General features: G+C 52.2%; 1 protein-coding gene and 1 pseudogene across 4 annotated transcripts in view; one reads left to right on the top strand and one right to left on the bottom strand.

Moving 5' to 3' along the window:
• EPHB2 (EPH receptor B2) overlaps window positions 1-25,137 on the top strand; it is a 181,944-nt gene that overhangs the window by 145,987 nt on the left and 10,820 nt on the right. For 2 of the 4 annotated variants that reach the window (XM_032302009.1, XM_032302007.1), the window contains exons 6-9: window positions 11,213-11,337; window positions 19,156-19,318; window positions 21,353-21,461; window positions 22,053-22,120. In XM_032302009.1, the coding sequence (XP_032157900.1) occupies window positions 11,213-11,337; window positions 19,156-19,318; window positions 21,353-21,461; window positions 22,053-22,120 (465 nt within the window). The remainder of the gene's footprint in view (window positions 1-11,212; window positions 11,338-19,155; window positions 19,319-21,352; window positions 21,462-22,052; window positions 22,121-25,137) is intronic. The other 2 variants (XM_032302011.1, XM_032302008.1) reach the window with 2 other exon arrangements.
• On the bottom strand, window positions 6,725-7,195 carry LOC116567127 (annotated as a pseudogene).

Genomic DNA, 25,137 nt, shown 5'->3' with positions numbered 1-25,137 from the left:
CCGGCCCAAATCATGCTGTGGGCAGGTGGTGTTCCTTTCTGACAGCTCTAAGGGAGGATCCGTTTCCTTGCTTGTTCATGTGTTAGCAGAGCTCGGGGCCATGGGATGGTAGGAGTGAAGTGCCCCTGTCCTTGCCAACTGGCCACTGCCGTTGGCCCACGGGGCCCTCTTTCCAGTCCTTGCCCCTGGCTCCTGAATCTCAGAAGCTACAATGGAGTTCAAGCCCTCTCTACACTCCAGTCCTCTGGGTCTCTGACTCTGGGCTGGGAAAGCTTCTCCTCCTTCAAGGACTCAGCAGATTATACTGGGTCTACCTTGATAATCCAGGAAAATCTCCCCATCTCGAGAACCATAACCTTAATCACATCTGCAAAGCCCTTTTGCTGTGTAAGGTCCCATATTCACAGATTCTGGGATCAGAATGTGGACATCTCAGGGGGGCATTATTCTGCCTGTTGTAGAAGGTAACATAAGCCAAACTAAAGCACATTAGCATGGTCAGGGGCCCTGGAGTACAAACCTCTCTTTTTCATAAAGAGGTAAACTGAGGCCCAGAGAGGTTCCTAAGTGGCTGTGCGAAATGACACAGGTCGTGGCAGAGCCAGTCTCCAAAGCCCTGGGCAGGCATCGCAGCCCCCCGTCCAGGACTCCACTCCACATGGCTTTTCCATGGAAAGACTTTCAACTTTCCAAAGCCCCTTCTGCCAGCGCATTCGCCTCTGATCCTCCCGCCCTCCTGGGGGGCAGGTATATAGTGGCTCAGTCTGTAGAGCTCGCAGGAGCGTGTACTCACCTACTCCTCTCCCTGAAGGCCAAGAGGATCAGAAGGGGATAGGCCAAGAGAGCCCCCGGTGAGACCCAAGCTGGGAGAAATGAAGAGAGAGGAAGAGGGCACTTTCGTCCCCAGGCCAAGCCCTCCACACGCATCAGCCTCTTTGATCCCTCCCAGCTTTCTGCGGGGAAGTCACTGCCAGCCTCGAGTCTCAGTTAAGATTGAGTTTGGCTGCATAGAACTGGAAGAAAGATAACAGATAGCAGCTGCCCCAGTAATGCTGTTGGACAATCAACCACAACATCAACAGCAGAAAAGCAAGAGGAATTTTTCTATCACATGGTCTCTGGATCGGCCGGGCGGGTCCTGGTGGGGGGATGCATTCATAGGTTTGCACTCCCATCGACTCTGGGTCACTCAGCAGATCTTTGGATATTTTCAGGGCTTTGTTGCATATTTGGGGTTGGCTGCTGTCGGATAGTCAGAACGGGCCTGGCTGGGACCACTAGGGCAACAACTTTGTTCTGCATATCTCTAGGTCAGCCTAGGCGTGTTCTTGTGGCAACCACGGGGAACCAGACAGCCAGCAGATGTGCACAAGGGCTTGTCCAGCCTCCACTCAGATCATGTTTGCCAGTATCCCATTGGCCAAGGCCAATCACGTGGCTCAGCCCAGAGCTGGGGGGCAGGATGACACAAATTATAGGGCAAAGAGTGAAGGTACAAGGGAGTGATTAATAATTCAATCAGTCTACCGTAGTGGCTTAGACAAAATGGAAGCTTGTTTTTCTTCTATGTCAAGGATGTCAGAAGGTGGGAGTTTGGGTACCTCCGTGGAATCATCAGGGATCCAGGCTCCCCTGTACACAGCTTCTGGTCCTTATGGACCAAAATGGCTGGGAGAGCTCCAGCTATCACATCCATGTCCCGGGCAGCAGGATGGAAGAAGGAGCGTGAGAAGTTCCTTCCCTTTAAGAGAGACTTCCTGGAAATCCCACATATTACGTTACCTTTATATCTCATTGGCAGTCCTCTTGTCACATGGCCACTTATAGCTACCAGAGAGTTTGGGGAAAATGTAGTCTATTATTGGGCCTAATGTGCCCAGCTAAGAACCAAGATTTTGTAAATGTGAGAAAGGATGGGTATGTGGGCAGGCAGAAAGTCATGTCTGCCACATCCCATGGGACAGGTGAGAAAAAAGGCTGAGAGAGGAAAGTGACTTGCCTACGGTCACACGGTCGCCAGGGCGTAAGAGAGCTGGGATCTGAACCCGGGATCCTGTGTTTTCTCCTTCCACCAGCACCAGCACCAGCACCACTCAGCTACTCACAGTACTGCTTATGGGTCTGAGTGCCCAGGGACGCCTGGCTGGCTCAATCAGAGTGCGACTCTTGATCTCAGGGTTGTGAGTTTGAGCCCCACATTGGATGCAGAGATCACTTAAGATAAATAAGTAAGATGAAAAAAAGAGAGAGAGAGAGAGAGAAAGAGAGAGATTCAAAAGATTCTGAGCAGCCCAGACAGCTCCATATGGCAGATGTCCCCCAGCCCTGACTCTGGACTGAAGCCTATGCTAAGCATTTGACCTGCAAGTTTTCATTTAACCTTCCAACATCCATGCCCTGTCCCTATTCTATACAGGAGAAGCTGAGGCACTGAAGGGTGAGATATGTTGCCTGGGCTACCTGATCTGAAGCTCAGGTTCTTACCATCTTGCTAGTCCAGGTGCTGAGGTAGGACTGGGTCCCATCCAGCAGCCACAGGTAAGATCAAGGCCATCCAGCATCCCACGGGCAGGTGGGCCATTGGATGTATCTGTAGTACCAAGCCCAGGGCCTGACCTTAACCTGCTCTGATCATACACAGGGTTCAGGCCAAGTAACCAGGGAGTATGAACAACTCAGGCTATAGAATCAGACAGACCTGGGTCCCAATCCCGCCCGTGAGCTGAGGTACCTCAGGCAGGAGACTTGACCTGACTCTCACTTTCCTCGTCTGTGAAACGGGCGTGATTAACCTCACTCCATCTGATTGCACAGCCTCTAGAAGGTGCTGTTCAATCTAAACCAAATCAAGGGATGAATGAATGAGCAGATGAACAGCCACCCAAGACAGGAACTTTTCTCGGGTTCAAGGAAAAAGACAGTATCTCCTAGACCTGACTTCTTTTGCTTTAGGGTTTTTTCCCACAAAAAAATTTTTTGTTCCACAACTTGCTACTTCCAAAAGACATTAATAACTATTATGTGAAAAAGGGTTTCCGAAGCCAAATGAGACCTCAGTTGCCAGGTTAACTGGGTCTCTCCCCTGCAGGACTTCTCAGAGCCTTGAACAAAGGAGGGCACAGGATGGGTCTCACAAGCAGGGGTCTAGAACACTCTGTGTTTCTCTACCTTTCTTGGCCACAGAACTCCTTTTCTTTGTAGCAAAGTGCCACCGTGAAACCAGTTCTCAGCTTTTCCTTTTTTTCCACCCGAGCAGCACAAATGTTTGGTCCAATCAGAAAGAAACAAAGCCCATTTTCTGGAAGCATTTTATTTGTGGAAATTCTGTTGTGACAGTTAGGATCAGGTTGCAGCTGGATCAGAATTGCAGCTGGATCGTCAGGAGTTTACTGCATTGCTAACAGTCAAAACAGCGACCCTGTTACCAACCGGAAATGTCAGGAGTCTTGTCGCGGGCGAAGTGCTCGTGTTGTAGATCCTGGAGCATTCACGCACAGTTGGGATGCAGGGTTGTCGTGTCGTGGGCCGGCTGGTCGGCGAGAGGCTCCAGGCCTCCGCAGCAGGTCACATCACCGGTGGGCTCAGGGTTGAGGGAGAGTGAAAGGTTAGTGCCCATCACACAAACTGCCCTGCCTGAAGCCGCTGCTCCACGCTCCAGCCCCCAAGGTCAGTGACTCAGCCAGGTTCCCGAAAGTGCTAGAAAAGGAGAGAACCTGCCCTTCCTCCAGTCCTATGGATAAGTGCTTACTCTGAGCCACACGCTGCCACACTGTGTCAGGCACCAGGGATAAGGGATTGAACAAGAGAGTTCAGGTCGCTGTTGACACTGCAAAGCCAAGAAAGCCGCTGTGGGACAGCAGGTGATGGGAGGGGGTGGGTGGTCAGGGAGGGCTCTCCGAGGGGGCCATGGAGATCTGGTGGGGAAGGGGCGTCTGGGCAGAAAGACTGTGGGGCCAAGGCCTTGAGCAGAGAATGATGACCTTGGTGTGCTTGGGAACAGAAGGATGGCCAGTGGGGACAGTGCTTAGGAGAGGAAGGGCACGTGCGGAGGTGTTGGGTGGCAGGCAGGTGGGCCCAGAGGCCATGTGGAGCGTCTGGGTGTTATTCAGGGGGCGGTGGGAAGTCACGGCGTGCTGTCGACAGCAGGGACACTGTCACAGAGGCAGCAGGATCTGAGACTGCGCCTTGAGGTGGGGGACTCACACTGCCAACACCCAGCGACTTCCTCCTCCTGCAAGCTCCTGGGGTCTTCTGACTCGTGAAAGGGTAAAGGCCGAGTACTCTCGGCGGTCTCCTTCCTGCCTTGGAGCTCCGGGAGACAAAGCTGAGCAGAGCCCAAACCCACACCCTCTAGAGGTGGCCAGGGTCACGGGCCTCCTGTCTTCCTGCCCGTCAATGTCTCCTCGTCCCTTGTCCTAGTCCCTCCTCATTCAAGCCCTTCATGCCCAGAGGGGGAAACGGAGGCACATCCGGAAGGCTACTTCCCCAAGTCTTGGCTAATGAAGGGACTGGACACTCTCTCTGGGCTCGCTGGGGGCAGAGCAGGGCCCCTGACCACCTGCTCCAGCCAAGCCGGCCTCCCCTTCCCTTCTCGGCCACAAGCCTCTTTTGTACTTGCTCCCTGGGGTTCCATCTCCTTGCAGGGGTCACGGGGCACCGCTGACCCCAGCCCCCTGCCGGCGTGCCCGGCTGGTAATTGAAAATACCAGAATTCCCTGCAGACCAACTTGCAGGGAAACATGATACCCCAGGGTGGGCGGTGGATGGCAAGAAGGATGGAGAACATCCAGCTGTTCCCTTTTCTCCTGCATTAATCCCCCCGGATTCCAGGAGAAAGGCCAGCCCTGCTTGGCCCCCACGGGCCCGCCTTGATCATCTTCCCAGCAAATGCCGCCTCCTTGCCACGCCCAGGGTTACGGGGCTTATGGGATCAGAGCCCGGGTGAGCTGCCTGTAACCCAAGCCTGCCAGCTAAGCCCACCGAGCCCAGACCCCCATGGCTGTGTGGGTCCTGCCCCCACCAACAGCTGAGCTCCTGGAGCCGAGGCGGACTGGGTGGCGGTGGGTGAGGTGAGTCAGCGGGAGCCGGGCGGAATGCGTTTGCAGCAACAGTATGGGAGCTGGACCAGAGTGTCCTCAGAGGCCCTCGGATGTCCACTGGTTTCAAGACCTCCCTGCTCAGCCTATACCAGCTGCAGCCAACAGAGGGAAGGATGCGCTGGACTTGAGTGGGCCGGGGTTCAAATCCCAGCTCCACTGCCTACTAACTGTGTAACACTGGCAAGCTACATCACTTCCGTGCCTCCATTTCCTCATCTGTAAAATGGGTATAATAATAATACCCGCCTCATGGGGTTCATGTGAGTGTCAAAGGAGTTCAGTATGTAAAGCATCTGGAAAAGTACCTGGCACAGAGTGAACAAGTAGGTGTTAGGGGTTGGCCTTTGTTTTGTTTTTCTGCAGGGCATCCTGGGGCACACAGATGCTGTCAAGATGACAAGTTTTTATCTGAGGAGGAGGTTGCCTACTGCAGTCCTTCTGTGGCTCCCCAGGGCCTTCAGGACAGGGCAGGCTCCTGGGCAGCCTCAGCCTGGCACCTCCCCTACAACTTCTTATATCCTACCACAGGCTCTAGAAGTTCTGCCTGGGCAGATGAGAGGGCCAGTCTCTACAGGAGCCGGGCTGTGAGAAACAGTGTGGGGGGGTAGAAAATATACTTGCCCAAGATTCAGCTGGTGTAGGCTCTAAGAGTCAGCCCCTAGCTGCTGTGGGACCTTGGACGAGTCACTTTCCTTCTCTGGTCCTGGATCCATTCATTACTCCTCAAAGTGTGGTCCACACACCAGCAATGTCAGCATCCCTCAGGAGCTTATTAGAACTACAGATCCTCAGGCCCAGCCTTACTGAATAAGAATCTTGGGGTTCGGGGCTGGCGAGCCCAGCAAAGTGAGTTTTAACAAAGGTTATCTCCCTAGGCCCTCTCAAGTTTGCAAAGTGCACTAATCATTAGGAACACGTTCTGCCACTTTTCTTCACGGCTGGGAGGTGAAATCACAGGGAGAGAATGGCGTGGCCCCTTCTTAGGCCTGGATCACTTTGGCTGAGTCCTGACCCGGGGGCTTGGACCCGGGAGCTCGGACCCGGGAGCTCCAGCCTGGAGAGCCAATCACTGTGTGAAACAAATAGGCTTTCTTCCGTTAGAGCCTGAGCCCCTGGAAGGCAGGGACCTGAGTGGTTCCTCTCTTGAGCCCCAGAACGTCACGGTCATGCTGGCCTCATAGCCACTCTGTGAACTGAAATACTTTTTCCAGCCTTATTGAGATACTATTGACAAATAACATGAAAGTGTAAGGTATACGATGTGATGTCTGAATAAATGTGTATTTTGTAAAATGATTACAGCAGTATAGTTAGTTCACACCTCCCTCCTTTCATGTAATTGCCGTTTTTTGGTGTGTGGTTCTAACATTTAAGATCTACTCTCTTAATAACTTACAATTACACAATGCGGTATTGTTTCCTACAGTCGCCTTGCTGTCGGTTAGCTCCCCGAACTGACTCTTCTTACAGCTAGAAGTTTGTACCCTTAGACCAGCATCTCCCCCTTTCCCCCAGCCCACAGCCCCGGCACCATTCTACACTCTTGAAATGTTCCTTTTTATTTTTATTTTTTATTTATTTTATCATGAAAAAACTGTATTTAGATTTAGCTAGCTGGACTCCGTTTAGATGATCCCAATTTTGTTGGCAACATCCAAAGCATCATAGTCAGGGGCCAGCTGAACGTATGCCTTCTTCTCTCCATCAGGCCTGATTCAGGTGTTGACCTTGGCTACATCAGTGTCATAGAGCTTCTTCACAGCCTGTTTGATCTGGTGCTTGTTGGCCTTGACATCCACAATGAACACAAGTGTGTTGTTGTCTTCTATTTTCTTCATGGCTGACTCAGTAGTCAGGGGGAACTTGATGATGGCATAGTGGTCAAGCTTGTTTCTCCTGGGGGCGCTCTTTCAAGGGTATTTGGGCTGCCTTCGGAGACGCAGAGTCTTGGGTCGTCGGAACGTAGGTGATGTGCGGATCTTCTTTTTTTTGTGACTGTGGACGCCTTTCAGCACCGCTTTCTTGGCTTTCAAAGCCTTTGCTTTGGCTTCGGCTTTGGGAGGGGCAGAGGCTTCCTTCTTAGCTTTGGGCGCCATCTTCGTAAAAGTGAAATGTTCCTTTTTAAAAAGATTTATTTATTTATTTGAGAGGGGGAGAGAGAGAATCTCAAGCAGATGCCCCGCTGAGGAGGGCACTGGAAGTGGGCTCGATCCCACGACCCTGAGATCATGACCTGAGCTGAAACCAAGAGTCAGACACTCAACCAAGTGAACCACGCAGGTGCCCCTCCCCCATCGAAATTTTCTTTTTTTTTTTCCTAAGTAAATTCTCTGCCCAGTGTGGGACTCAAACGAGCCCGAGATCGAGAGTCACGCCCTCCACAGATTAAGACAACCAGGCACCCCCTGAAATGTTTTTAGTAAGATCTCCCTCCCGATGGTGCCAGGTACCATGGTCAAGTTTTTATATGTATTTCTCCGTTCATGCTCATATCAGCCTTGCCAGGGAAGGGTCCACTTTGGACACAGTTGGGGGTTGGGGGTGGACAGCCTGGGCTCACAGAGGACCCGGGGCCTCCGGCAATCTGGAAGAACCGAGTGCTCATCTCTGGAGGAAGAGACAGGGTCACAGCATGAGGGGACAGCAGCAGGGACTGTCCTGAGGGCCAGCTTGGAGCCTGGCTGGGGCCAGATAACTTGGCTCTAGGCCCAGCTCAGCACCTCACGAGCTGTGTGATCTTGGGGAAGTCACCATGCTTCTCTGAGCCTAGTCTCCTCCTCTGAAAATTGTGGCTATTAACCCCCATCCTGCATTGCTGTTGAGAGGACCGAAGGAGGTGACACAGGCCAGCTGCTCAGGGCACAGTGGCGAGGACACAGTGACACAGGCAAACGCTTCCGACGCTGAGCACCCAGCAGATGCCCCACTGAACAATGGACACGAGTTCCCACATCTTCTCCCCCCAACAGCCCTCGGGAAACGTTACCCTCAGGCTCATTTCACAGATGAGGAAACTGAGTCACAGAGCTTTCGGACAGCCCCTCCTCTGGGCTCTAGTTAACCTCACTCACTGATCCCGGGGGGGCATTTCCCCAGAGGCGGGCACGATGCTTGTGAAGAGCCTGAGCGACTGGGTTCAAGTCTGGCCCCGCACCACCTGGCTGCACAACCCTTGAGCAGGCTACTGAACGGCTCCAAGCCTCAGTTTCCCCATCTATAAACTGATGATGTTAGGAGCCCCCAGCGAATGGAGCCATTGTGAGAATTCTCTGTGACACCCATGTTAATAGGTGTAAAGAGCCCAGACAGCGCAGAGGAAATGCTCAGTCAGTGTTAGGTTCGTGGCTTTCTCACTGTTACTGCTTAAACATGTATGCACAGCCCTGAAAGTCCTTCCGGTGACTTCATGGAGCCCCAGAAATGTCACTTCCCATCCCCAGGCTTCTGGTGAGAATGTATTTTTTATGCTGCCACTTACTGTTTCTATAGCCTCAGACAAGACACTTTCCTTGATGCTCAGCTTTCCCATCTGCAAAATGGGCTGAAGGAGGTCTGCTTTCAAGGATGTATTAAATGGATTAATTAATGCATGTCCAGGAAATAGCTCAGTGCCCAGCATGTAGTAGGTGCTCAATAAACAATGGTTAGTGGGGCCCCTTTGCTCTTGGAGTCTCTTGATTCTCTGGGAGGCAGTAAGGAAGACAGAGTCCCCCTGTTGGAGGAGGGAACTGCGGGGAGCAGGGCCTGATCTTCCCAAGAGGCAGGGCCAGGAGCCAAGCTGGGAACCAGACAGCGCTCCTTTGGGTGCAGAAGAAACAGAGGCTTGTCAGGGACACCGGGACCAAGGTCCAAGTCCTTCTTGCTGGTGCTGCCACCCTATCTCGGGTATCTGGGTATTTGGGGTGATAGAGGGAAGCTGGACCTGCTCAGACTCATGCTGGCCACTGGGCTGATCCAGCTCCAAGCTGAAGGCTGCCCAGGAGGGACAAGCAGGGAGCATTGGAGCCGCAAGACCTCAGGGATCTTGCTTTCTGTCTATGGTGCAGAGGATGAAACCGGGTCCAGAGGTGGGAGACGGCTTGTCCAAAGTCACACAGTCAGTGAGCCCCAGACCAGGAAGCAGAGCCTGGGTCTTCTAAGCAACATAACGTTCCCTCCACCCTGAGCTGAAGGGACAGAAACAGAGCAGGGAAGAGGTGAGTCATTGCCAGGCTTCAAGTCCCGATGGGCCCCTACCCACCCCTGCTCCACGCTCACATCCACACCTGGGAAGCCAGATTTGGATGAGGAGGAATAGGGTCCGTCTCGACCTGCAGATACCCCTGTGTGGGCCGAGACAGGGCACCTGCTTGTCACAAACTTGCCCGGGAGCCACGAGAGACTGCAGGAGGTGCTCCTTTCTCCCTGCTGAGTCCTCAGCGGCTCCTGAGACCATGAACACCTCGGGCCAGAGAGGCAAGGGGGCTCGCTGCAGTCACACCATGGGGAGGGACCGCGTCAGGAGTCTACCCCTGCCCCAGCCAATGCAAGGGACAAGCCCTGCCCCCTCAGACCTGGGTTTAAATCCCAGCTCCCCCACTGAGGATGTGGGGGTTGTGTGATCTCAGGAAGCCCCTTGCTCCTCTGAGCTTTAGTGTCTTAATCCATCGGTGGGGCCGATACTGCCCCCCTGCCCAATGGTCAGCTCAGGAAACAGGTGCGAAGGGCCCCGGGCTGTGGGTGACACGTAGTAGGTGCCTTGCACGGGTTCGTTCCACTTGAAAAGGAGGCCAGAAACACAGGATCCGGTGAAATACAAGCTGAAGAATCCAGAAAAAGGCCGGGTGTCATGAACTCATCGCGCAAACTTCGGCAGCTCACATGCCCTCCCCGGACCTCAGCCTCCACATCAGTAAAATGAAGGGACAGGACTACATTATTTCTAAGAGTCCTCCTAGCACGAAACAGGCCGCCCCTGACTCCCTGTCCCCTTCCTTTAACCTCCATGATGGTGCTAGCAGCACGAGGGGGAGGGACAGAGGGACGGAGGGAGGGGTTTTGCCAAGGTAGAATTCACGTAGGATTAACCATTTTAATGTGTACGATTCAGTGGCATCTAGTGCATTCGCAGTGCTGGGCAACCATCTCCTCTATCTAGGCCCAGAACATTCTCTGTTCCTCCCTATCCTCAGCCCTGGCAACTGCCAACTGCTTGCTGTCTGTGGATTTAACCTATTCTGAGTATCTCATACAAAAGGACTCATCAAATGTATGAGCTCCGTGTCTGTCTTCCGCTCTGAGTGTTTTTGAAATTCATCTACAGTGGAGCGTATGTCAGTACTTGGTTTACTTTTATGGCTAAATAAGAGTCTATGGTGTGTGTATATCATAATTTGTGTACCCATTCATCCGTGGATGAACGCCTCAGCTGTTCCCACCGTTTGGCTATTGCGAACAGTGCTGCTATCAACATTCATGTATGACTTATTTGTTTGAGTACCTGTTTTCAGTTCTTGGGGATATAAAATTAGGAGTGCCAAGGCTGGGTCATGTGGTAATTCTATGTTTAACTCTTGAAGGAGCTGCCAAACTGTTTTCCATAGGAGCTATGGGTTTATTTTTATAAATTTATTTTTGGCAGTCATTTTTATTCAGTGCTAGATCCCTGGCACGTAGTAGGTACTCGGTGCACGTTTGCAGAAGGAAGGAGGGAATCTCCCACCCTCTCTGCTCCCCTCTCCTGGAGCCCCATCATCGTGTGTTGGGTCTCTGAGTTCCCTAGTCCAGCGGGCTGTAAGCTCCAAGAGAGGATGAACACCTTTCATGCAGCTGCTTTGGGCCAGGCCAGAGAAGGGCCAGGGCATCTGTCTCTCACCTGGTGTGGCTTGAGCTCCCCTGGGACGACCAGCATGGTCTGGGTCTGAAATCTGCAGATGTTTCATGAAAGCAGCAGGCACAGTCCTCCCCAAGTCCCTCTGGCCCCCATCAGCCCCCTAAGCAGGCTGTGTGGCCTCAGCCAGATGCCGGCCCCTCTCTGATCCTCCACTCTCTCTGCCTGGACACCTCGAAAGTGGGACCAGAGGCTGCACCCTCTCCAGCGGCCCCTGACCCCTGACCTCTGACCTCTGTTCCAGCTCCATCAGCCGTGTCCATCATGCATCAGGTGAGCCGCACCGTGGACAGCATCACCCTGTCGTGGTCCCAGCCTGACCAGCCCAACGGTGTCATCCTGGACTATGAGCTACAGTACTATGAGAAGGTACCCGTGTGCTCCGGGGTGCACTCCCCACCCCCACCTCCCTGGGCCCTGGGGTTCTACCATCCCACGAGACTGGACACAGAGAGAGCACTGGCCTCGGAGTCGGGCTGCCTGGCTCAATTCTGACTCTGGTCATCCTCAGCTGTGGGAGTTGTGCTTTTCTGGTCTGGGGCACTGGGCCAGCAATCCCAGTGGAAGCCAGTGGTCACGGCCCTTTCCTCACCGAGACCCTCCTTCCTCTTGACTTCAGTGGGCCTGAGGTTCTGAAGAATTGGTTTCCCGAAAAGCTTCACCCATTCTGAAGCCAAGATTTAAAACCGCTCAAGAGAGCTTCTGTCCAGGATGGGAGTAGAGCTCCGATTCCAGCTAAAACACTTGTTTTCATTTTTCTGGATGCCATTTGTATGGGGAGAGAGTGATTTCTCTTTGCACTTTTAAACCAGACCCCCGTTACACCCTCAGGCCTCCCTAGGGCCTGGGGACCAGGGTTGGAAGGCGCTGGTGTTGTAGAAGAGCATTGGACAGGGAGTGAGAAGCCTTAGGTTTGGATCCCAGCTCCATCCAGAACTAGCCATGTGACCTTGGGCAGACATCTTACCTCTCTGAGCATCAGTTTCCTCCTATGCCAAGTCGAAAGGAGATAGCCTGTCTTAACTGGGGGCTTCACAGGCTAAGAAGAAAAGGCAGGTTGGGTGCCTAGCATGGCTCCTGGCCCTAGCAGAGGGCAGTTTCCCTTCCTCCCGTCTGCCCTGCCTGCTGCACGGTGGGCAAGAGCTACACCTGTGAGCTAGGTGAAGCCCATTCCTTTGAACATGGGGCCTGCTCGGAGTAGGGGCCCGGGGGTGGACAGAACTGCTCAACAGCAGAGGTCTAGGAAACTCTCTCTGTGACTGGAGACTTTTCCTACCTGCGTCCTGAGGCACTAAACAGCCACAGAGGCTGCAAGGGCCCCTGGGAAAGGTGTCATTGGGATCACATTCAGACTAAAGTGTGAATGACTACAGGAAGTGCTTTGGTTGTGGGTAAGGAGCTAGAAATGGGTAGGAAGGCTCTCCCCCAAGGCTGAGAGGAAGAGACAGAAGCAGTTCTGGCTGCCCTGGCGGGACCTCTACCTTCTGCAGCCCAGCCCCGCCCTCCCTCTCTTCACTGCCAGCTCAGCCCCACTCTGGTGAGTCCCACGGGGCTGCAAACCTGTAGCCAGCCTCCGCCAGCTGGTTTATGATTGCTTGTGTCCTTGCTTGTCCCTTGCTCTAGGCAGTGTGTTCAGAGAGGCCAGGGGCCACATCTGCCCCGTTCACTGTCTCCCCAGCTCCCTGCCCAGCTCCAAAGATATGCTTGATAATATTGGTTGAATGAATACGTGAATGGATCTCTTCCCAGGGCCTGTTCCTCCAGGGTGGAGAGTTTGCCTTAATTTCTGCTATTTCCCCGGCCTGGCACACAGTAGGTGCTCAAGCAGTGCTCTTGGATGGCCTGAGCCAAGGCTGATGCCAGGGAATCTGCTCTACCCCTCGCTGGGCCCTCGAGCACCTTAAAGGAGCCAGGTGTCCTATAGCCTGAGCCAGACCAGCTGGTCCCAGGCTCAGGAAGCCCCAGGCCCTGCGGGAAGCAGCATTTTCACCCCCTCCGGCAGGGACAGCTTAGCTACTAAGAATTCAAAAAAAGAAAAAAAAAAAAAACTAATTAAGAAGCTTTATGATTAAACGAAACTGAAAGTGTTTGTCCCCAAAGACTAGAGAGGAAATGAGGAATCCCGGCGAGGGTCCTGCCTCCGACCCATTTCCTACCAAGATGGGAGGGGCCGGGGAGGCTGCTGCAGGTGTGAACCAGGAGGCCACTCTGCCCTACTTTCTGCTGCAGCCCGGCATCCCCAGGCTTCTGGTGTGGCGGGACCAGCACGCCCTGCCTGCAGAAGCTGCGGCCACCCCCAGCTCGCACATCCTGAGCACACTCCGCCTCCGCCCTGTCGCTCCTCTCACAGCAGGGCCATTCATCCCCTTGGATGGGGAGGGAAACTGAGGCACAGAGAATTTGTGCGACTTGTTCAAGAGCACCTAGCTGCTAAGTGGCGGAGCACGGATTTGGGCCTATGTCCTTGCTCTTCGCCTGGCTCTCCTGCCTTCTGGTTTTCTCTCAGGAATGCTTCTGGAATGACCATTGAAAGGTGGACAAGATCAGGATCTGAAGGAGAGTCTTAGGTACAAATGGTGAGAGAGGGACAGGCCCGAAGTATGGCTATGGTGAGACATGGCCCTACTCGGTCAGCCCCTCCTCCCAGGGCCTGGGGTGCAGTGAGGGGCAGCTTGGCCCTTGCCAGTGGGACCTGGACACTGGTTCATTCAATATTCAGTCACCAACTTTGGGTGGAACCTGGACTAGATACTGGAAATAGTGTGATTAGCCAGACATCTCAGAGGCCTCAGGGCCTTCACAGTCCAGGGGAAGAGACAGATCCAGACATAAATAGCCATGTGACCATGTGACAGCTACAGAAGGGCCAGCAAAGGTCCTTAGGGGCACCAAGGGGGGGCCCATGATCTGGGTATAAGTGAGAGGATATCTTCATTTCAGTGACATTTGAGTTGAGCCCTGAAAGATGCTAGGAGTTCACCAGACAGACACGTGTTGAGAACAGTTATTCCAGACAGCAGGAACAGCACATGCAAAGGCCCCGGGGCAGGAGAAGGCAAGTGTGGAGGAGCAACATGAACAAGAGCAAGATTAGTAGGGAAGGAGTTGGAGAGGGAGACAGAGCTGGGTTGTGGTGGGCCTTCCATGCCTTTGGAGTCTGGATTCAATTTAAAGTACTCCAGGAAGCCATTGGAAGGTTCTGGAATGATGTGATCTGACTTTGATTATGTTAAAGATCCCTGTAGCTTGCTGTGTGGAGAACAGACTGGAAGGGGTTCCTGGGGACACAAACTCTTTAGAGGGCTCTTACAGGACACCAAGTGAGAAACAATGGTGGCGTGGACTAGGGGCTGGCAGCAGAGAGGTGAGAGGCTGGCAGATTTGGACGGTATTCTGAAACTCAGGGGACCAGGGAAGTGTGAAGGACAACCCCCAGTGGATGGTGGGGCCTTTTCCTGGGGCCACTGTGGATTTGTGACATGGAGAGGCACCTGCGGTGCTCGCCAGGGGTGGAAAGGTAGAGCCAAGAACAGAGGGGGGGCGTGCAGAGATAAAACGGAAATAGATGGACCAAATCAGGAGGATGGCAGGTCTAAGGAGAGAAAGAAAAAGGAGTGATGGCCAGTGTCAGAGGAGATGGCCTCGCAGGGAGAGGAACGGTCTCGACCCCCAGCTTCTCGGGCTTCCTTCCATTAGGGAGGGAGAGCTAGAATGTAGGGTGGATTTCTGACAAGTCCACAGCCGACTCTTCCCTAACACTTTGAAATCCTCTTGGTGCCTGCAATTGATTTCTTTAATGAAGGCCGCAGATCTTCCCAGGTAGGGAAGTTAGGCAGCGAGCCCTGCAGTCCCATGCGGGCCCTGCCCCCACCCTCTTTCCCACTCCTCCTTTCCTTCTTTAGAAAGGGCTCTTTTTGGAGCAGGCTCTCCGTTTGGCCTTGCCCCAGCTCCACTGGGGATTTCCCAGCCTGCCCGGAGCCCGGAGCTAAAAACCACTTTGCTGGAAGGCTTCTGGATGCGGCTGACGAATGGTGTTGGCCAGCCTGGTGCTGGCTGTTTCCATCAGCTCCGGCGTCCTGGGGGAGGTGGCCTCCTTGGGCAGCTGTCCCAGAGCACACAGGTTCATGCTGGCTTTGGCTCCCCCAGAACTCCAGGAGAAGATTCCTTTGTGGGGCCACCTATGGCACATGGGCCCCTGTAGGCCTCCTCGATTCGTGTGTATTCAACAGAAATCTCTCCTTGGCAGAGCAGAAGGGAAGGAAGGTTGAGGGCAGTGGAGATGAGCTATGAAGGCCCAGGCTACCTTGTGGCCCAGGGTATGTGGAGCAGTGTGGACGGTTGTCCAGTGTGGACGTGGACAGGCTTGTTCCCACACTCGCTCACTTTTGTATTCGTTCATCCATTTCATGAGTACTGGTGAAGGCTTATCCTGTCACTGTGCTGATAAGAACAAGGGTGAGAGCCAGTATTTATTAAGAACAAGGGTGAGAGCCAGTATTTATTAAGTCCTTATGTGCGCTGGAGACTATGCTAAAAGCTTTACCCATTTTTTTCCTATTGAATCTCCACACCCACTCTGTGTGGCATATGGTGGTGTTATCCCACTTTCAAGACGAGAAGACCAAGGCTCAGAGGGCTTAAGAAATGTACCCAGTGCCTCATCGGCCCGTAGTCTCCAGATAAGGATTCAAACTAAGGACTAATGGATTTCTTTCTTTCTTTCTTTCTTTTTTTTTTTTAAGATTTTATCTATCTATTTATTTGTTTAGAGAGCGTGGGTAAGTGATGGGGGAGAGGAGGGGGAGGGAAAGAGGGATTCTCCAGCAGACCCCGTGCTGAGCGCGGAGCCCGACGTGGGGCTCTATTCATGACCCTGAGATCGTGACCTGAGCCGAAATCAAGAGTTCTACACTTCACCGACCTAGCCACCCAGGTGCTCCAGGACTAGTGGATTTAATACTAAATTCCTTCCCCTAACTTGTTGATGCTTAGTCCTTATTCAGAAAAGGTGCTCCAGCCCCAGGGGGAGAAGAACTAAGGTCTTTCCGGCAGCTGCTTTGGGCCAGATACTACCTGATCACATCAACCCTGAGAGGCTGGCATTTACTGTTCCTTTTCTGGAGTAGAAAACAGAGGCCCAGGGGAGTGAAGGGTCTTTCCCAAGGTCACAGTGCAAGTAAGGGGAAGAATCGACATTTGAAATGACTTCCAATCCCCCGCTCTGTGCTGTTTGCTGCTTTAGAGAAGCAATCCATGAGGTTTCCTTATTCTCCTGAGGCGCCTATGCCACTGGCATGACCTCCCATCTCCATCCTATAATCAGGAACTTAAAACTTCCTCCCTCTCTAAGTGGACCCCCACCCACGCAGTCTGCAGAATCCATCCCCTTTTCAAACCAGAGCGGATGCCATGTTGGCTGGCGGCACCTAGTGGACAATCCTGGTACTGCACTCTGCATTCATAGACCTTTTTTTTTTTAACTAGTCTACAATGTTCATTCATTTGTTTCCGACGGTTAGTTAGTGAGCGCTTACTGTGTGCTGAGCCTGCAGTCCCAGAGATAAATGAGACAAGGTCTCTGCCTTTGGGAAACCCATAGTCCTTGAAGAAAGCACATGCATATCAGAACAACAGGTGGGAAAGCAGACAATGGAGTTTCAACTCTTTCTGGGACATCTGAGAAATTTCCCCAGCAAAGGTGGTCCTCGTACTAAGTCTTGATGAACAGGCAGATGGGGAAAGAGTATTTCCAATAGGGGAAACAGCACTTGCCAAGGCTCAGAGTGTCCAGGGAAGGTAGGGTTGCCAAATAAAATATAGGACACCAGTTACATTTAAATTTTTAAAAAATAATTTCTTAGTATAATTGTGTTTAAATATTGCATGGGAAAAACTTATACAAAAGAATTATTCATTGTTTATCTGAAATTCAGATTTAACTGAGCATCCTGCATTTTTATTTGCTAAATCTGGCAGCCCCACCAAGAAAGGGAGGGGAAGCCTTTGGGTATAACTAGAGCCTGGAGGACTCTGGGGATGTGGCAGGCAAGACTGGGAAAGGGCGAGTCATGAAGGGTCTGGAATGCCAAACTAAGGAGTACAGCCTTTATCCTGTGGGCTTTGGGGCAGGTCTCTGTGTGTAAGCCTCTGTGCTTAATACAGGGGGATAGAACACAGCCACTTCCTTCAGGAGTTTATGGTCAAGGTTGTGTGATCAGCCTGTGCCTACGATGAGGGAACATAGCAGAAACCCCATCCTGGGGCATCCACGCAAGTGCTCCAGGGCTCAGAGGAGGAAAGGCACATCTGGCTGAGAGGTCAAGTAGACTTCCTGGAGGAGGAGGCAGATGAGCTGGCTCAAGAAGAGAGATTTCCTATGTGCTGCTCCCCGGGAGGTGTGAGGGGGTGGGGAGGAAGCTCTCACAGGTGAGCCCCTTCTCTAGCCCCCATGTCCCAAGTTTTCTCACCTCCTTGCCTTCACACCTGGCACTCCTTGCCAAGCATGCCCTCCCCCTTTTTGACCTGGGTGATTTCTGTTTGTTCTTCAGAATTCCACTGCACAACCCCACCCTGCAGAGAACGTTGCTTGACTTCACCTGATGCCCCTCCAGGCGAGGACACATGCCCCCCCCCCACACTGTGCTTACCCTACTGGTATCAGTGCTTTATTCACAGTAATGCATTTCATTGAGATGGCTGTGACCCTTCTTGTCCCCATTTTACAGATGATGAAAAGGAGGCAAGAGAGGTTAAGAAACATGCCAAGGGAAAAAAAAAAAGAAAGAAAGAAACATGCCAAGGTCACGAAGGTAGTAAGTAGGAGAGTCAGGCCTTGAACCCAGGAAGTCTGGCTCCAACTTGTGATCTTAACCTCTAGGCTCTGGTGCTTGTCATGACATGAGGCACCCTGAATTTAATTGTTTTGAGAGAGTTCTCAAGGGCTCTGTGCAGCGCACATGCACGAGACTGGCATGCACAATCAGGTGTGCATTTTTCTGCACAGAGGCTCGTAGCTTTCATCAGCTTCTCAGAGGCGTTCGTGATCCTCCAAGGGCTGAAGGCTCCACGCTGTTTGTTTTTCTGAACTGAGCTCTCTGAATCCAGCACCTGTGCCTTGGTCCCTGGGAGTCCCCAGGGCCTCGTGCAAAGAGGGTGTCTGGGGAAGGTTTGGGGGGGTAGTGGACAGCTGTCTGCACGAGCATCATACAGACTGGTGGGCACCTGCCTCCAATTCAAACAGCTCCATTCCCATGGCAGCATCTCATCTTTGTCTTATCCTGTACTCCTTGGGTCACCTTGGGTGGTCCACAAGGCAGAACTGGAATTCTGCAGCCCTCAAAGGAGGGAACATGGGGTCTTGGGTATTCAAGCCTTGGATGTTAAAGGTAGCTCCTTGTAGGAGCCTGGTTTTGAGTCCCAAAGCAGCCACCGGCTCATACATGACCTTCAGCTTCATTTCCCCCATCTGAGCCTTAATTCTTGCCACACTCAAGTGTGCTGTAGCCAAACAAAGATCCTTCCACGTAAGCTATCAAGGCGTGGGGCAGGGAGGAGGACGAAGAAGCAGGTAAGGTAGGCCCTCTTCCTGTTGTCTCCAGGAACTCACAGCCTAGAGCTCAGGGTCTGCACGAAGTGGCCGCTGGGCGTGTGTGTACTAGTCAGCTATCAGCGAGGATGGTGCTGTGAGATAAATAGTCCCCAAAATACAAAGTTTTCCAAACACCTATTTTCTTACTCATTGGTTGGAGTCTGTGGGTCAGCTGAAGTGGCCTAGGAGTTAGGTCAAGGTCTTTCCTACATGTTTCTTATTCTGGAACCAGCTGTTACACCATGCTCAGCCCCATTATGGCCGAAGGCAGGAGCACAAGAGGCCAAGCCAACTCAACAAACACAAGTAAAGCTTCCACTTGCATCATGTCCTCTAGAACGTTCCAAGAGCCAAAGCAAGACACATGGATAAATTTGGCATCCACAAAGTGGAGAAATATAGTCTGCCTTCTTTTGTGGGAGGTCCTGGGAAGTCACATGCAAAAAGTATGGGTGTGGAATTCTGTGACAGGGAGGGCATGAAGAATCGGGAACCACAGATGTTTATCCAATGGCCAAAGTCGCCCCGAGTGGCAGGAGTGGGCTCTGGGCCCACTGTGGGCAGCAAGCTTGCTAACAGTCTTCTCTGTTCCTCGGCAGGAGCTCAGTGAGTACAACGCCACAGCCATAAAAAGCCCCACCAACACGGTCACTGTGCAGGGCCTCAAAGCCGGCGCCATCTATGTCTTCCAGGTGCGGGCACGCACCGTGGCGGGCTACGGGCGCTACAGCGGCAAGATGTACTTCCAGACCATGACAGAAGGTGAGCAACATCCAGAGGGCAAGAGGAGGCCACTGGCTCCACCAACAGAATAAATCAGAAGGCCCCCGTTCTTTCCAAGTGCCTTTGGACAAATTAAGAAAAGGTGTCCCCTCTTCTAGATGTCAGCCCTTCCCTTCTGGTCAGGAACAAGCCACCCAGAGAGGCCCCATGTCTGTGGCTGGAAAACACGTGGACTCCCCCATTGCCATCCCATCAGCCAGGCGGCTTCCTCTTGTGGGACTGTCAGAGCTCTGCCCTAACTTGCAGAGACACTCTGAGCAAATCACTTCCCTTCCCTGGTCCAAATTTTTCTCATCTACAAAATGAAAGCGTCATATTCAGTCTTTGAAAGCACACCTCGTTTATCTGTGTGCTGTTCCAGTTACTTGTAGTTGGGTCAAGATGAATCCTGAAGTTCGGCAGGAAGAAGTGCTGGGATGGATTAGTGATGTCTGCCCTGGGAAAGAGAAGGGGAGACCGCAGCCCATGTGCTATGTGTCTCCCAGTCTGGGACCCCACGGTCTCTTAGTATACTTCCTGCTCTAATAATTTTGAGGAACAGCAGAATTAAGAGAATGGACAGATAGAAATTACAGTGCTCAGTCAGCCCTGTATGGCCATGAGCAGCTCCGAGTCTCGGTTTTCTCATCTATACACGGGGATGGTGACAGCTATCTCATTATCATGATCATCATGGTCAAACTAATGTAAAGATGGGGCTGAACCATTAGAACCTGGCCCAGAGTTGGCACGAGGTCTCACACAGAGTTAAGGTCACAGTTGCCATTCCTGTGAGTCTGGTAGCCCTTTCACCAACCAGCCAAGCTCCAGAATAGCTTTACTTATGACCAGACTCTGGCATCGTCCCCTCTTAGCGTCTGCTTTTACCACTGGTCATGGGCCTTGGCTTTTGCCTAGCTGAGCATCTCAGAGGTTTGGAGACCCATGAGTTCTTGTCTTACCACAAACATCCTCCCTAAGGCTAATGGTCTTAGCCAGGACGCTAACGCTACCTCCTCTGTGAAGCCCCACCCCCTTGTGACCAGCATCTTCACCTTTCTAGGCCCTCTTGCATGTTGGATGAGTGTCATCGACCTGGGGCATGGGGGACTGTCATCAGATCCTTTATTAACTCAGCAATGCACACTGGTGTTGAGGACCCAGAATTTACCTGGTCCCTAACTTCAACAAGCTCTTGTCTGATCATGGAAGCAAACGAGATACAATAATAATTACATTAAAAACAATGATGGTCTTCATGGCATTGAAGATGTGCTAAGTGGTTTCCAAGAGCCGAGCCAAGGCTGGGGGCATTTTATGCATTATCTCTTTCAAGCCTGGACACAAAGCTGGGTTCACATGCTGGCTTTGGCCACTTCCTAACTGTGTGACCCCAAGCCAGTCATGGCATTGCTAAGCCTCAGTGCCCTCATCTGTACGTGGGGCTCTCATAGGCACTGAATCATAGGAGGATTCTGAGAATCAAACAAGACACGTAACATACTTAGCACAGTGACCCAAAAATAAAGCACTCAATAACAGTAATAATTCATATTTACTGAGCGGCTACTATCCTATTACCTGTCCTTCTGAGTGCTCTACACAGCAGCCCTCCGAGATGGGAACTATTGTCCCCACTCTACAGATGAGGAAACGAAGCCGCAGAGAGGTAAGTCCCTTTACCAGAGGTCCCAGGCAGGAAGACACTGCCAGGATTCAAACCTAAGGAGTCTGGCCTCAGAGTCTGGGCTTCCGGCTGCCTCTCTGTATGTCAGCTTCTTCTTATTATTGATTTTCATATCAACATTGAGGTATGATGCCCATTTTATAGATGAGAAACTAAGGGTTGGCTCAGTCCACAGACTCATTCAAGGTTACGTGTGAGTGAGTACTGGCTTGTTCTCCATCTGGGCATGGGACAGGTGCTGTCTCAGGAGCAGGAACAGAGTCGGGATCCCAGAAGACCTCACGGGGTGGGGGGCATTAGGACTCCCAGAGCCAGGCTGACAACACTCCGCGTGCTTTCTCCCCCAGCCGAGTACCAGACCAGCATCCAGGAGAAGCTGCCGCTCATTATCGGCTCTTCAGCGGCTGGCCTGGTCTTCCTCATCGCTGTGGTCGTCATTGCCATCGTGTGCAACAGGTGGGTGGGTGCCCCCAGCCCCATCCAGGCCCAGCTGTCCATCCAGTCAACCGATCCTGAACAGTGTCTGTGAGCCAAAGGGATATTCCCATCATTCCCAGGGACAGGGAGAGGTCCGGGCAGGCCTCCTACCTAAATGGCCACGATTCGCTCCAGTCCATCCCTTCGGGCTAGAGTTGCCTCGACAAGTCCATTATTCATGGAGGGGGCACATAGAGACACTAACACTTCAGTGTGAAGGAATGTTCTTCCTTAGATCCCCGCTGTAGAACGGACAGGGCCATAAGGTCAGATGGACAGAAGCCCCTGGGATTTCCGGGGCCATGGGAGAGGACTTTGAAAGGGGCTTGGCCGGAGAGGGGATGCGGAAATAGTGAGCCTGGACTTGAAGTGGGAGAGATGGGAAGCGATGGGGGGGGGGGGGTGGGGGGAGTGTCCAGGAGGAGTGAGGCTGCTAGGCCAGGGACTGACAGGGAGCCCTCTGGCAGGGGTGTGGTTTTGAGGGCCTGCCCTCCCTCTCCCTATCACCCACTGTGGCTCCCAGCTCCCCAGGGGCTTGCAGGTGGCTCCAGCCCTTTGCTCTTGTTCCAGAAGACGGGGGTTTGAGCGTGCTGACTCGGAGTACACGGACAAGCTGCAGCACTACACCAGTGGCCACAGTACGTACGCCCCAGTGGGGCCGGCACCCTTGGACCCTTTGCTAGTCGGTTCCTCAGCAACCTCTCCAGCCTCCTGCCACTGCCTCCCACCTTGCTGCAGCCAGACTGAATGTTGAGCTATTCCCGGAATGGGACAAGCTCACTCTCCCCTCTTGGCCTCTGCACCTGCCGTCCCCTCTGCCCAGAGCATCGCCCGCCTTCTCTTTACCGGTGTGACCCTCCGTCTCCCTCAGCCTCAGCCTCAGCCGCCGCATATACAAACCGCTCTGAGCAGCCTCCCCTGACCCCCACCCCACCCTGACTTTAGGGCCCGGTCTGTGCTTGCATAGCGCCCCCTTACCTGGCTGCCTCATGATGGCCATGTCCTTGTCTCCCCAACATTTTGGTGGGAGGTCCCAAAACACTGATGCTCACCAGTGTCCCTGAACGCCAGCACGCTGCCCGGCACTTAGCGCACAGTAGGTCCCTGTTTATACAACAAATCCATGAGTTGCATGAGATGCTGAGGACCCCAGGCTCTGGCCTAAGAGGTGGCGGGCCCTGTCGCTCTTTCCTAGTGATCCCTCTGGATAACCACTGTCCCCTACCCAGTGCCTCCCCAGTGTCCTATCCCATCTCAGGCCAGGGCTGGGGGCACACAGGTGCCACACCCCCAGAGCAGATGGCCCCTCTCAAGGGGCCCAGCAGAGACATAGATTCCTCTCGATTTTACCCTTGCAGAACCAACATAGGGCAGGCCGGGGTGAGGGGTCGGCGGGGAGAAGCTTCTTGCTCACTTCCACTCACACAGCTGGCAGGAATTCCACATGGATCCAATGTAGCTTCTCAAACTGTACTCAGTGGGGTACAGCTTCTGAGATGCCACTGGGTAAGACAGGCCATCAGCGTAACCCTTCACATGTCACACAGTCTTTGTGACCTACTGTGTATGCCAGGCTCTGTTTTAGGTAGCTGGGGATATACAAGTTAGTGAACCACATATCCCCAGCCTTGCAGAACTTAGATTCTGATGGGAGGGACGGGGACCAAAAGAAATACATGTAGTCACTGAGAAAAGCACATGGCCTGCTAGAAGATAAAAGCACTATGGCAAAAAGCAAAGTAGAACAGGGTGACGGGTTGAGAATTGCAAGTTCAGATCAATAGAATTGCTTATTCAGACAGGACTGTTGGGGTTGGCCTCACTGAGAAGGTTTTAGTTGAGCAGACACATGAACGAGCTGCGTGGACAGACCGGAGGGAAGAGCCTCCCAGGCAGAAGGAAGAGCCAGTGCAAAGGCCCTGAGGCTGAAGTGTGCCTGGCAGGTTTTAGGAATAACCAGGAGGCTCGTGTGACTGGAGCAGAGTGAGAAGGCAGGAGAGATCCCAACATGCAGATCCTTGTCAGCCATTGCAGGGCCTCTAGAAGGGTCTGAACCAAAGACTGACATGGTCTGAGTTACAGTTTTGACAGGACTTCTCTGGCTGCTGAGAGGCAAATGGAGTGACAGGGCTGCAGGGTGCCGGGTAGGACAGAAGCAGAGAGACCTGTGAGGTGGCTGTTGGCATCACCCAGGGAAGATTCTCGACTCTGGCATGTTCTGAAAATACTAGATTTGCTGCAGGATTGGATGTGGGGTGTGCAGGAGAGAGCAGAGTCAAGGAGTTCTAAATATCAAGCCTCTGGGTTAACAACCAATTTGAAGTAAAAGTTCCTGAGCTTAAAAAATCATTTTAGACATAAATGTAAAAAATCATTAAACCATTAAAAATGTCCAGGAGACAATTTAGGTAACTATGTCACTGATATTCTAAGCCTAAAAGCAGTGGAAGGCTCACAAGAAAAAAGCGGAACGATTTAACTACATTGAAATTAAAAAAATCACCTGTACGCTAAACGTAAAAGTCATAAATTACATCACCCCCTTCTATTCCCCAAGTAATGAAATCATGGTTATAGATAGAGGCTGACTGTACCAAGTGTACTCTGTTGCCCAGACCTGTTTAAATGCTTTTCGTGCATTTGTTCATTTAATCCTTAAAATTATCCTTGTAATATGATTGAGTACGAGGGAACCAAGACCCATAGAGGTCACACAGAGCCAAGGTCCACACTCCTTGCCACGCCATGTTGCCCACACCTGGCTAAGCTGGAATAAGCGGGGCCTCACACGCTCTGCTACCTGGAGCCACGTGGGAACATCACTGTTGAGCATGTGAGTCACCAACAAGGAAATAGGGGACAGCAGGGATTTATTTTTAAAATAGAGCCCAGGATTTGTTCATGGATGAACACATTCTAAGGCTCAGCTCCTACGCCCTCCATCTAAAGAAGGGCTTTGGTTTTTTCAAAGCACTTCCGGCCCTGTAGCCTAACACCCACTAGCAACCGTGTGTGGTCAGGACCCAGGAAGAAGCTGAGGCCTGGAGATGTGTGTGACTGACTTAAGCCACCCTCCCTGGCTCACATGTGCCGTTGTTCAGCAGGTGCTGAATGAGGACCAAGATCTGTGATTACTGGATGGGGCCCAGAGGCACCAACCTGGTTTCTCATCCCTGCTCCACCAATGGCCCACTCTTTGACCTTGGGGAAGTCATTGAGCCTCTCTGAACCTTGGTGTCTTTACATGGGAAGTAGCCAGAATGATGCTTCTTTCACAGAATTGTGAGGATTAAATGAATTAATGGATAGGAAAGTGCTTCCTAAAAATATTCAATAATAGCCAACTCTTCTCTATAGACAATTATATAACACAATTATTCAGTGTTTTCTATCCCCTGACTACTATATTAAGCCCTTTAAAAAGATTCTCATTTAATCCTTGCAGTCCCCTTATGAGATAGGTACTGTTTATTGGCTCCCTTGTAGATATGAAAAAAAGTGAAACACAGAGAAGTTAAGTAATTTCCCCAAGGGCACACAGCTATATCAGTAGTGCGGTTGATCCTCAGTTCAAACTCATAAACTCAGTTCAAGTTCATAACATCATTAAACTGATCCTCAGTTCAAACGCATAAAGCAGCTTATTTGTGACTGT

The sequence above is a fragment of the Mustela erminea genome, chromosome 10 (assembly GCF_009829155.1).
Source record: "Mustela erminea isolate mMusErm1 chromosome 10, mMusErm1.Pri, whole genome shotgun sequence".
In the NCBI taxonomy this organism is placed as follows: Eukaryota; Metazoa; Chordata; class Mammalia; order Carnivora; family Mustelidae; genus Mustela; species Mustela erminea.
The sequence above is the reverse complement of the archived record's forward strand: the minus strand, read 5'-3'. Positions and strand labels throughout refer to the sequence as shown.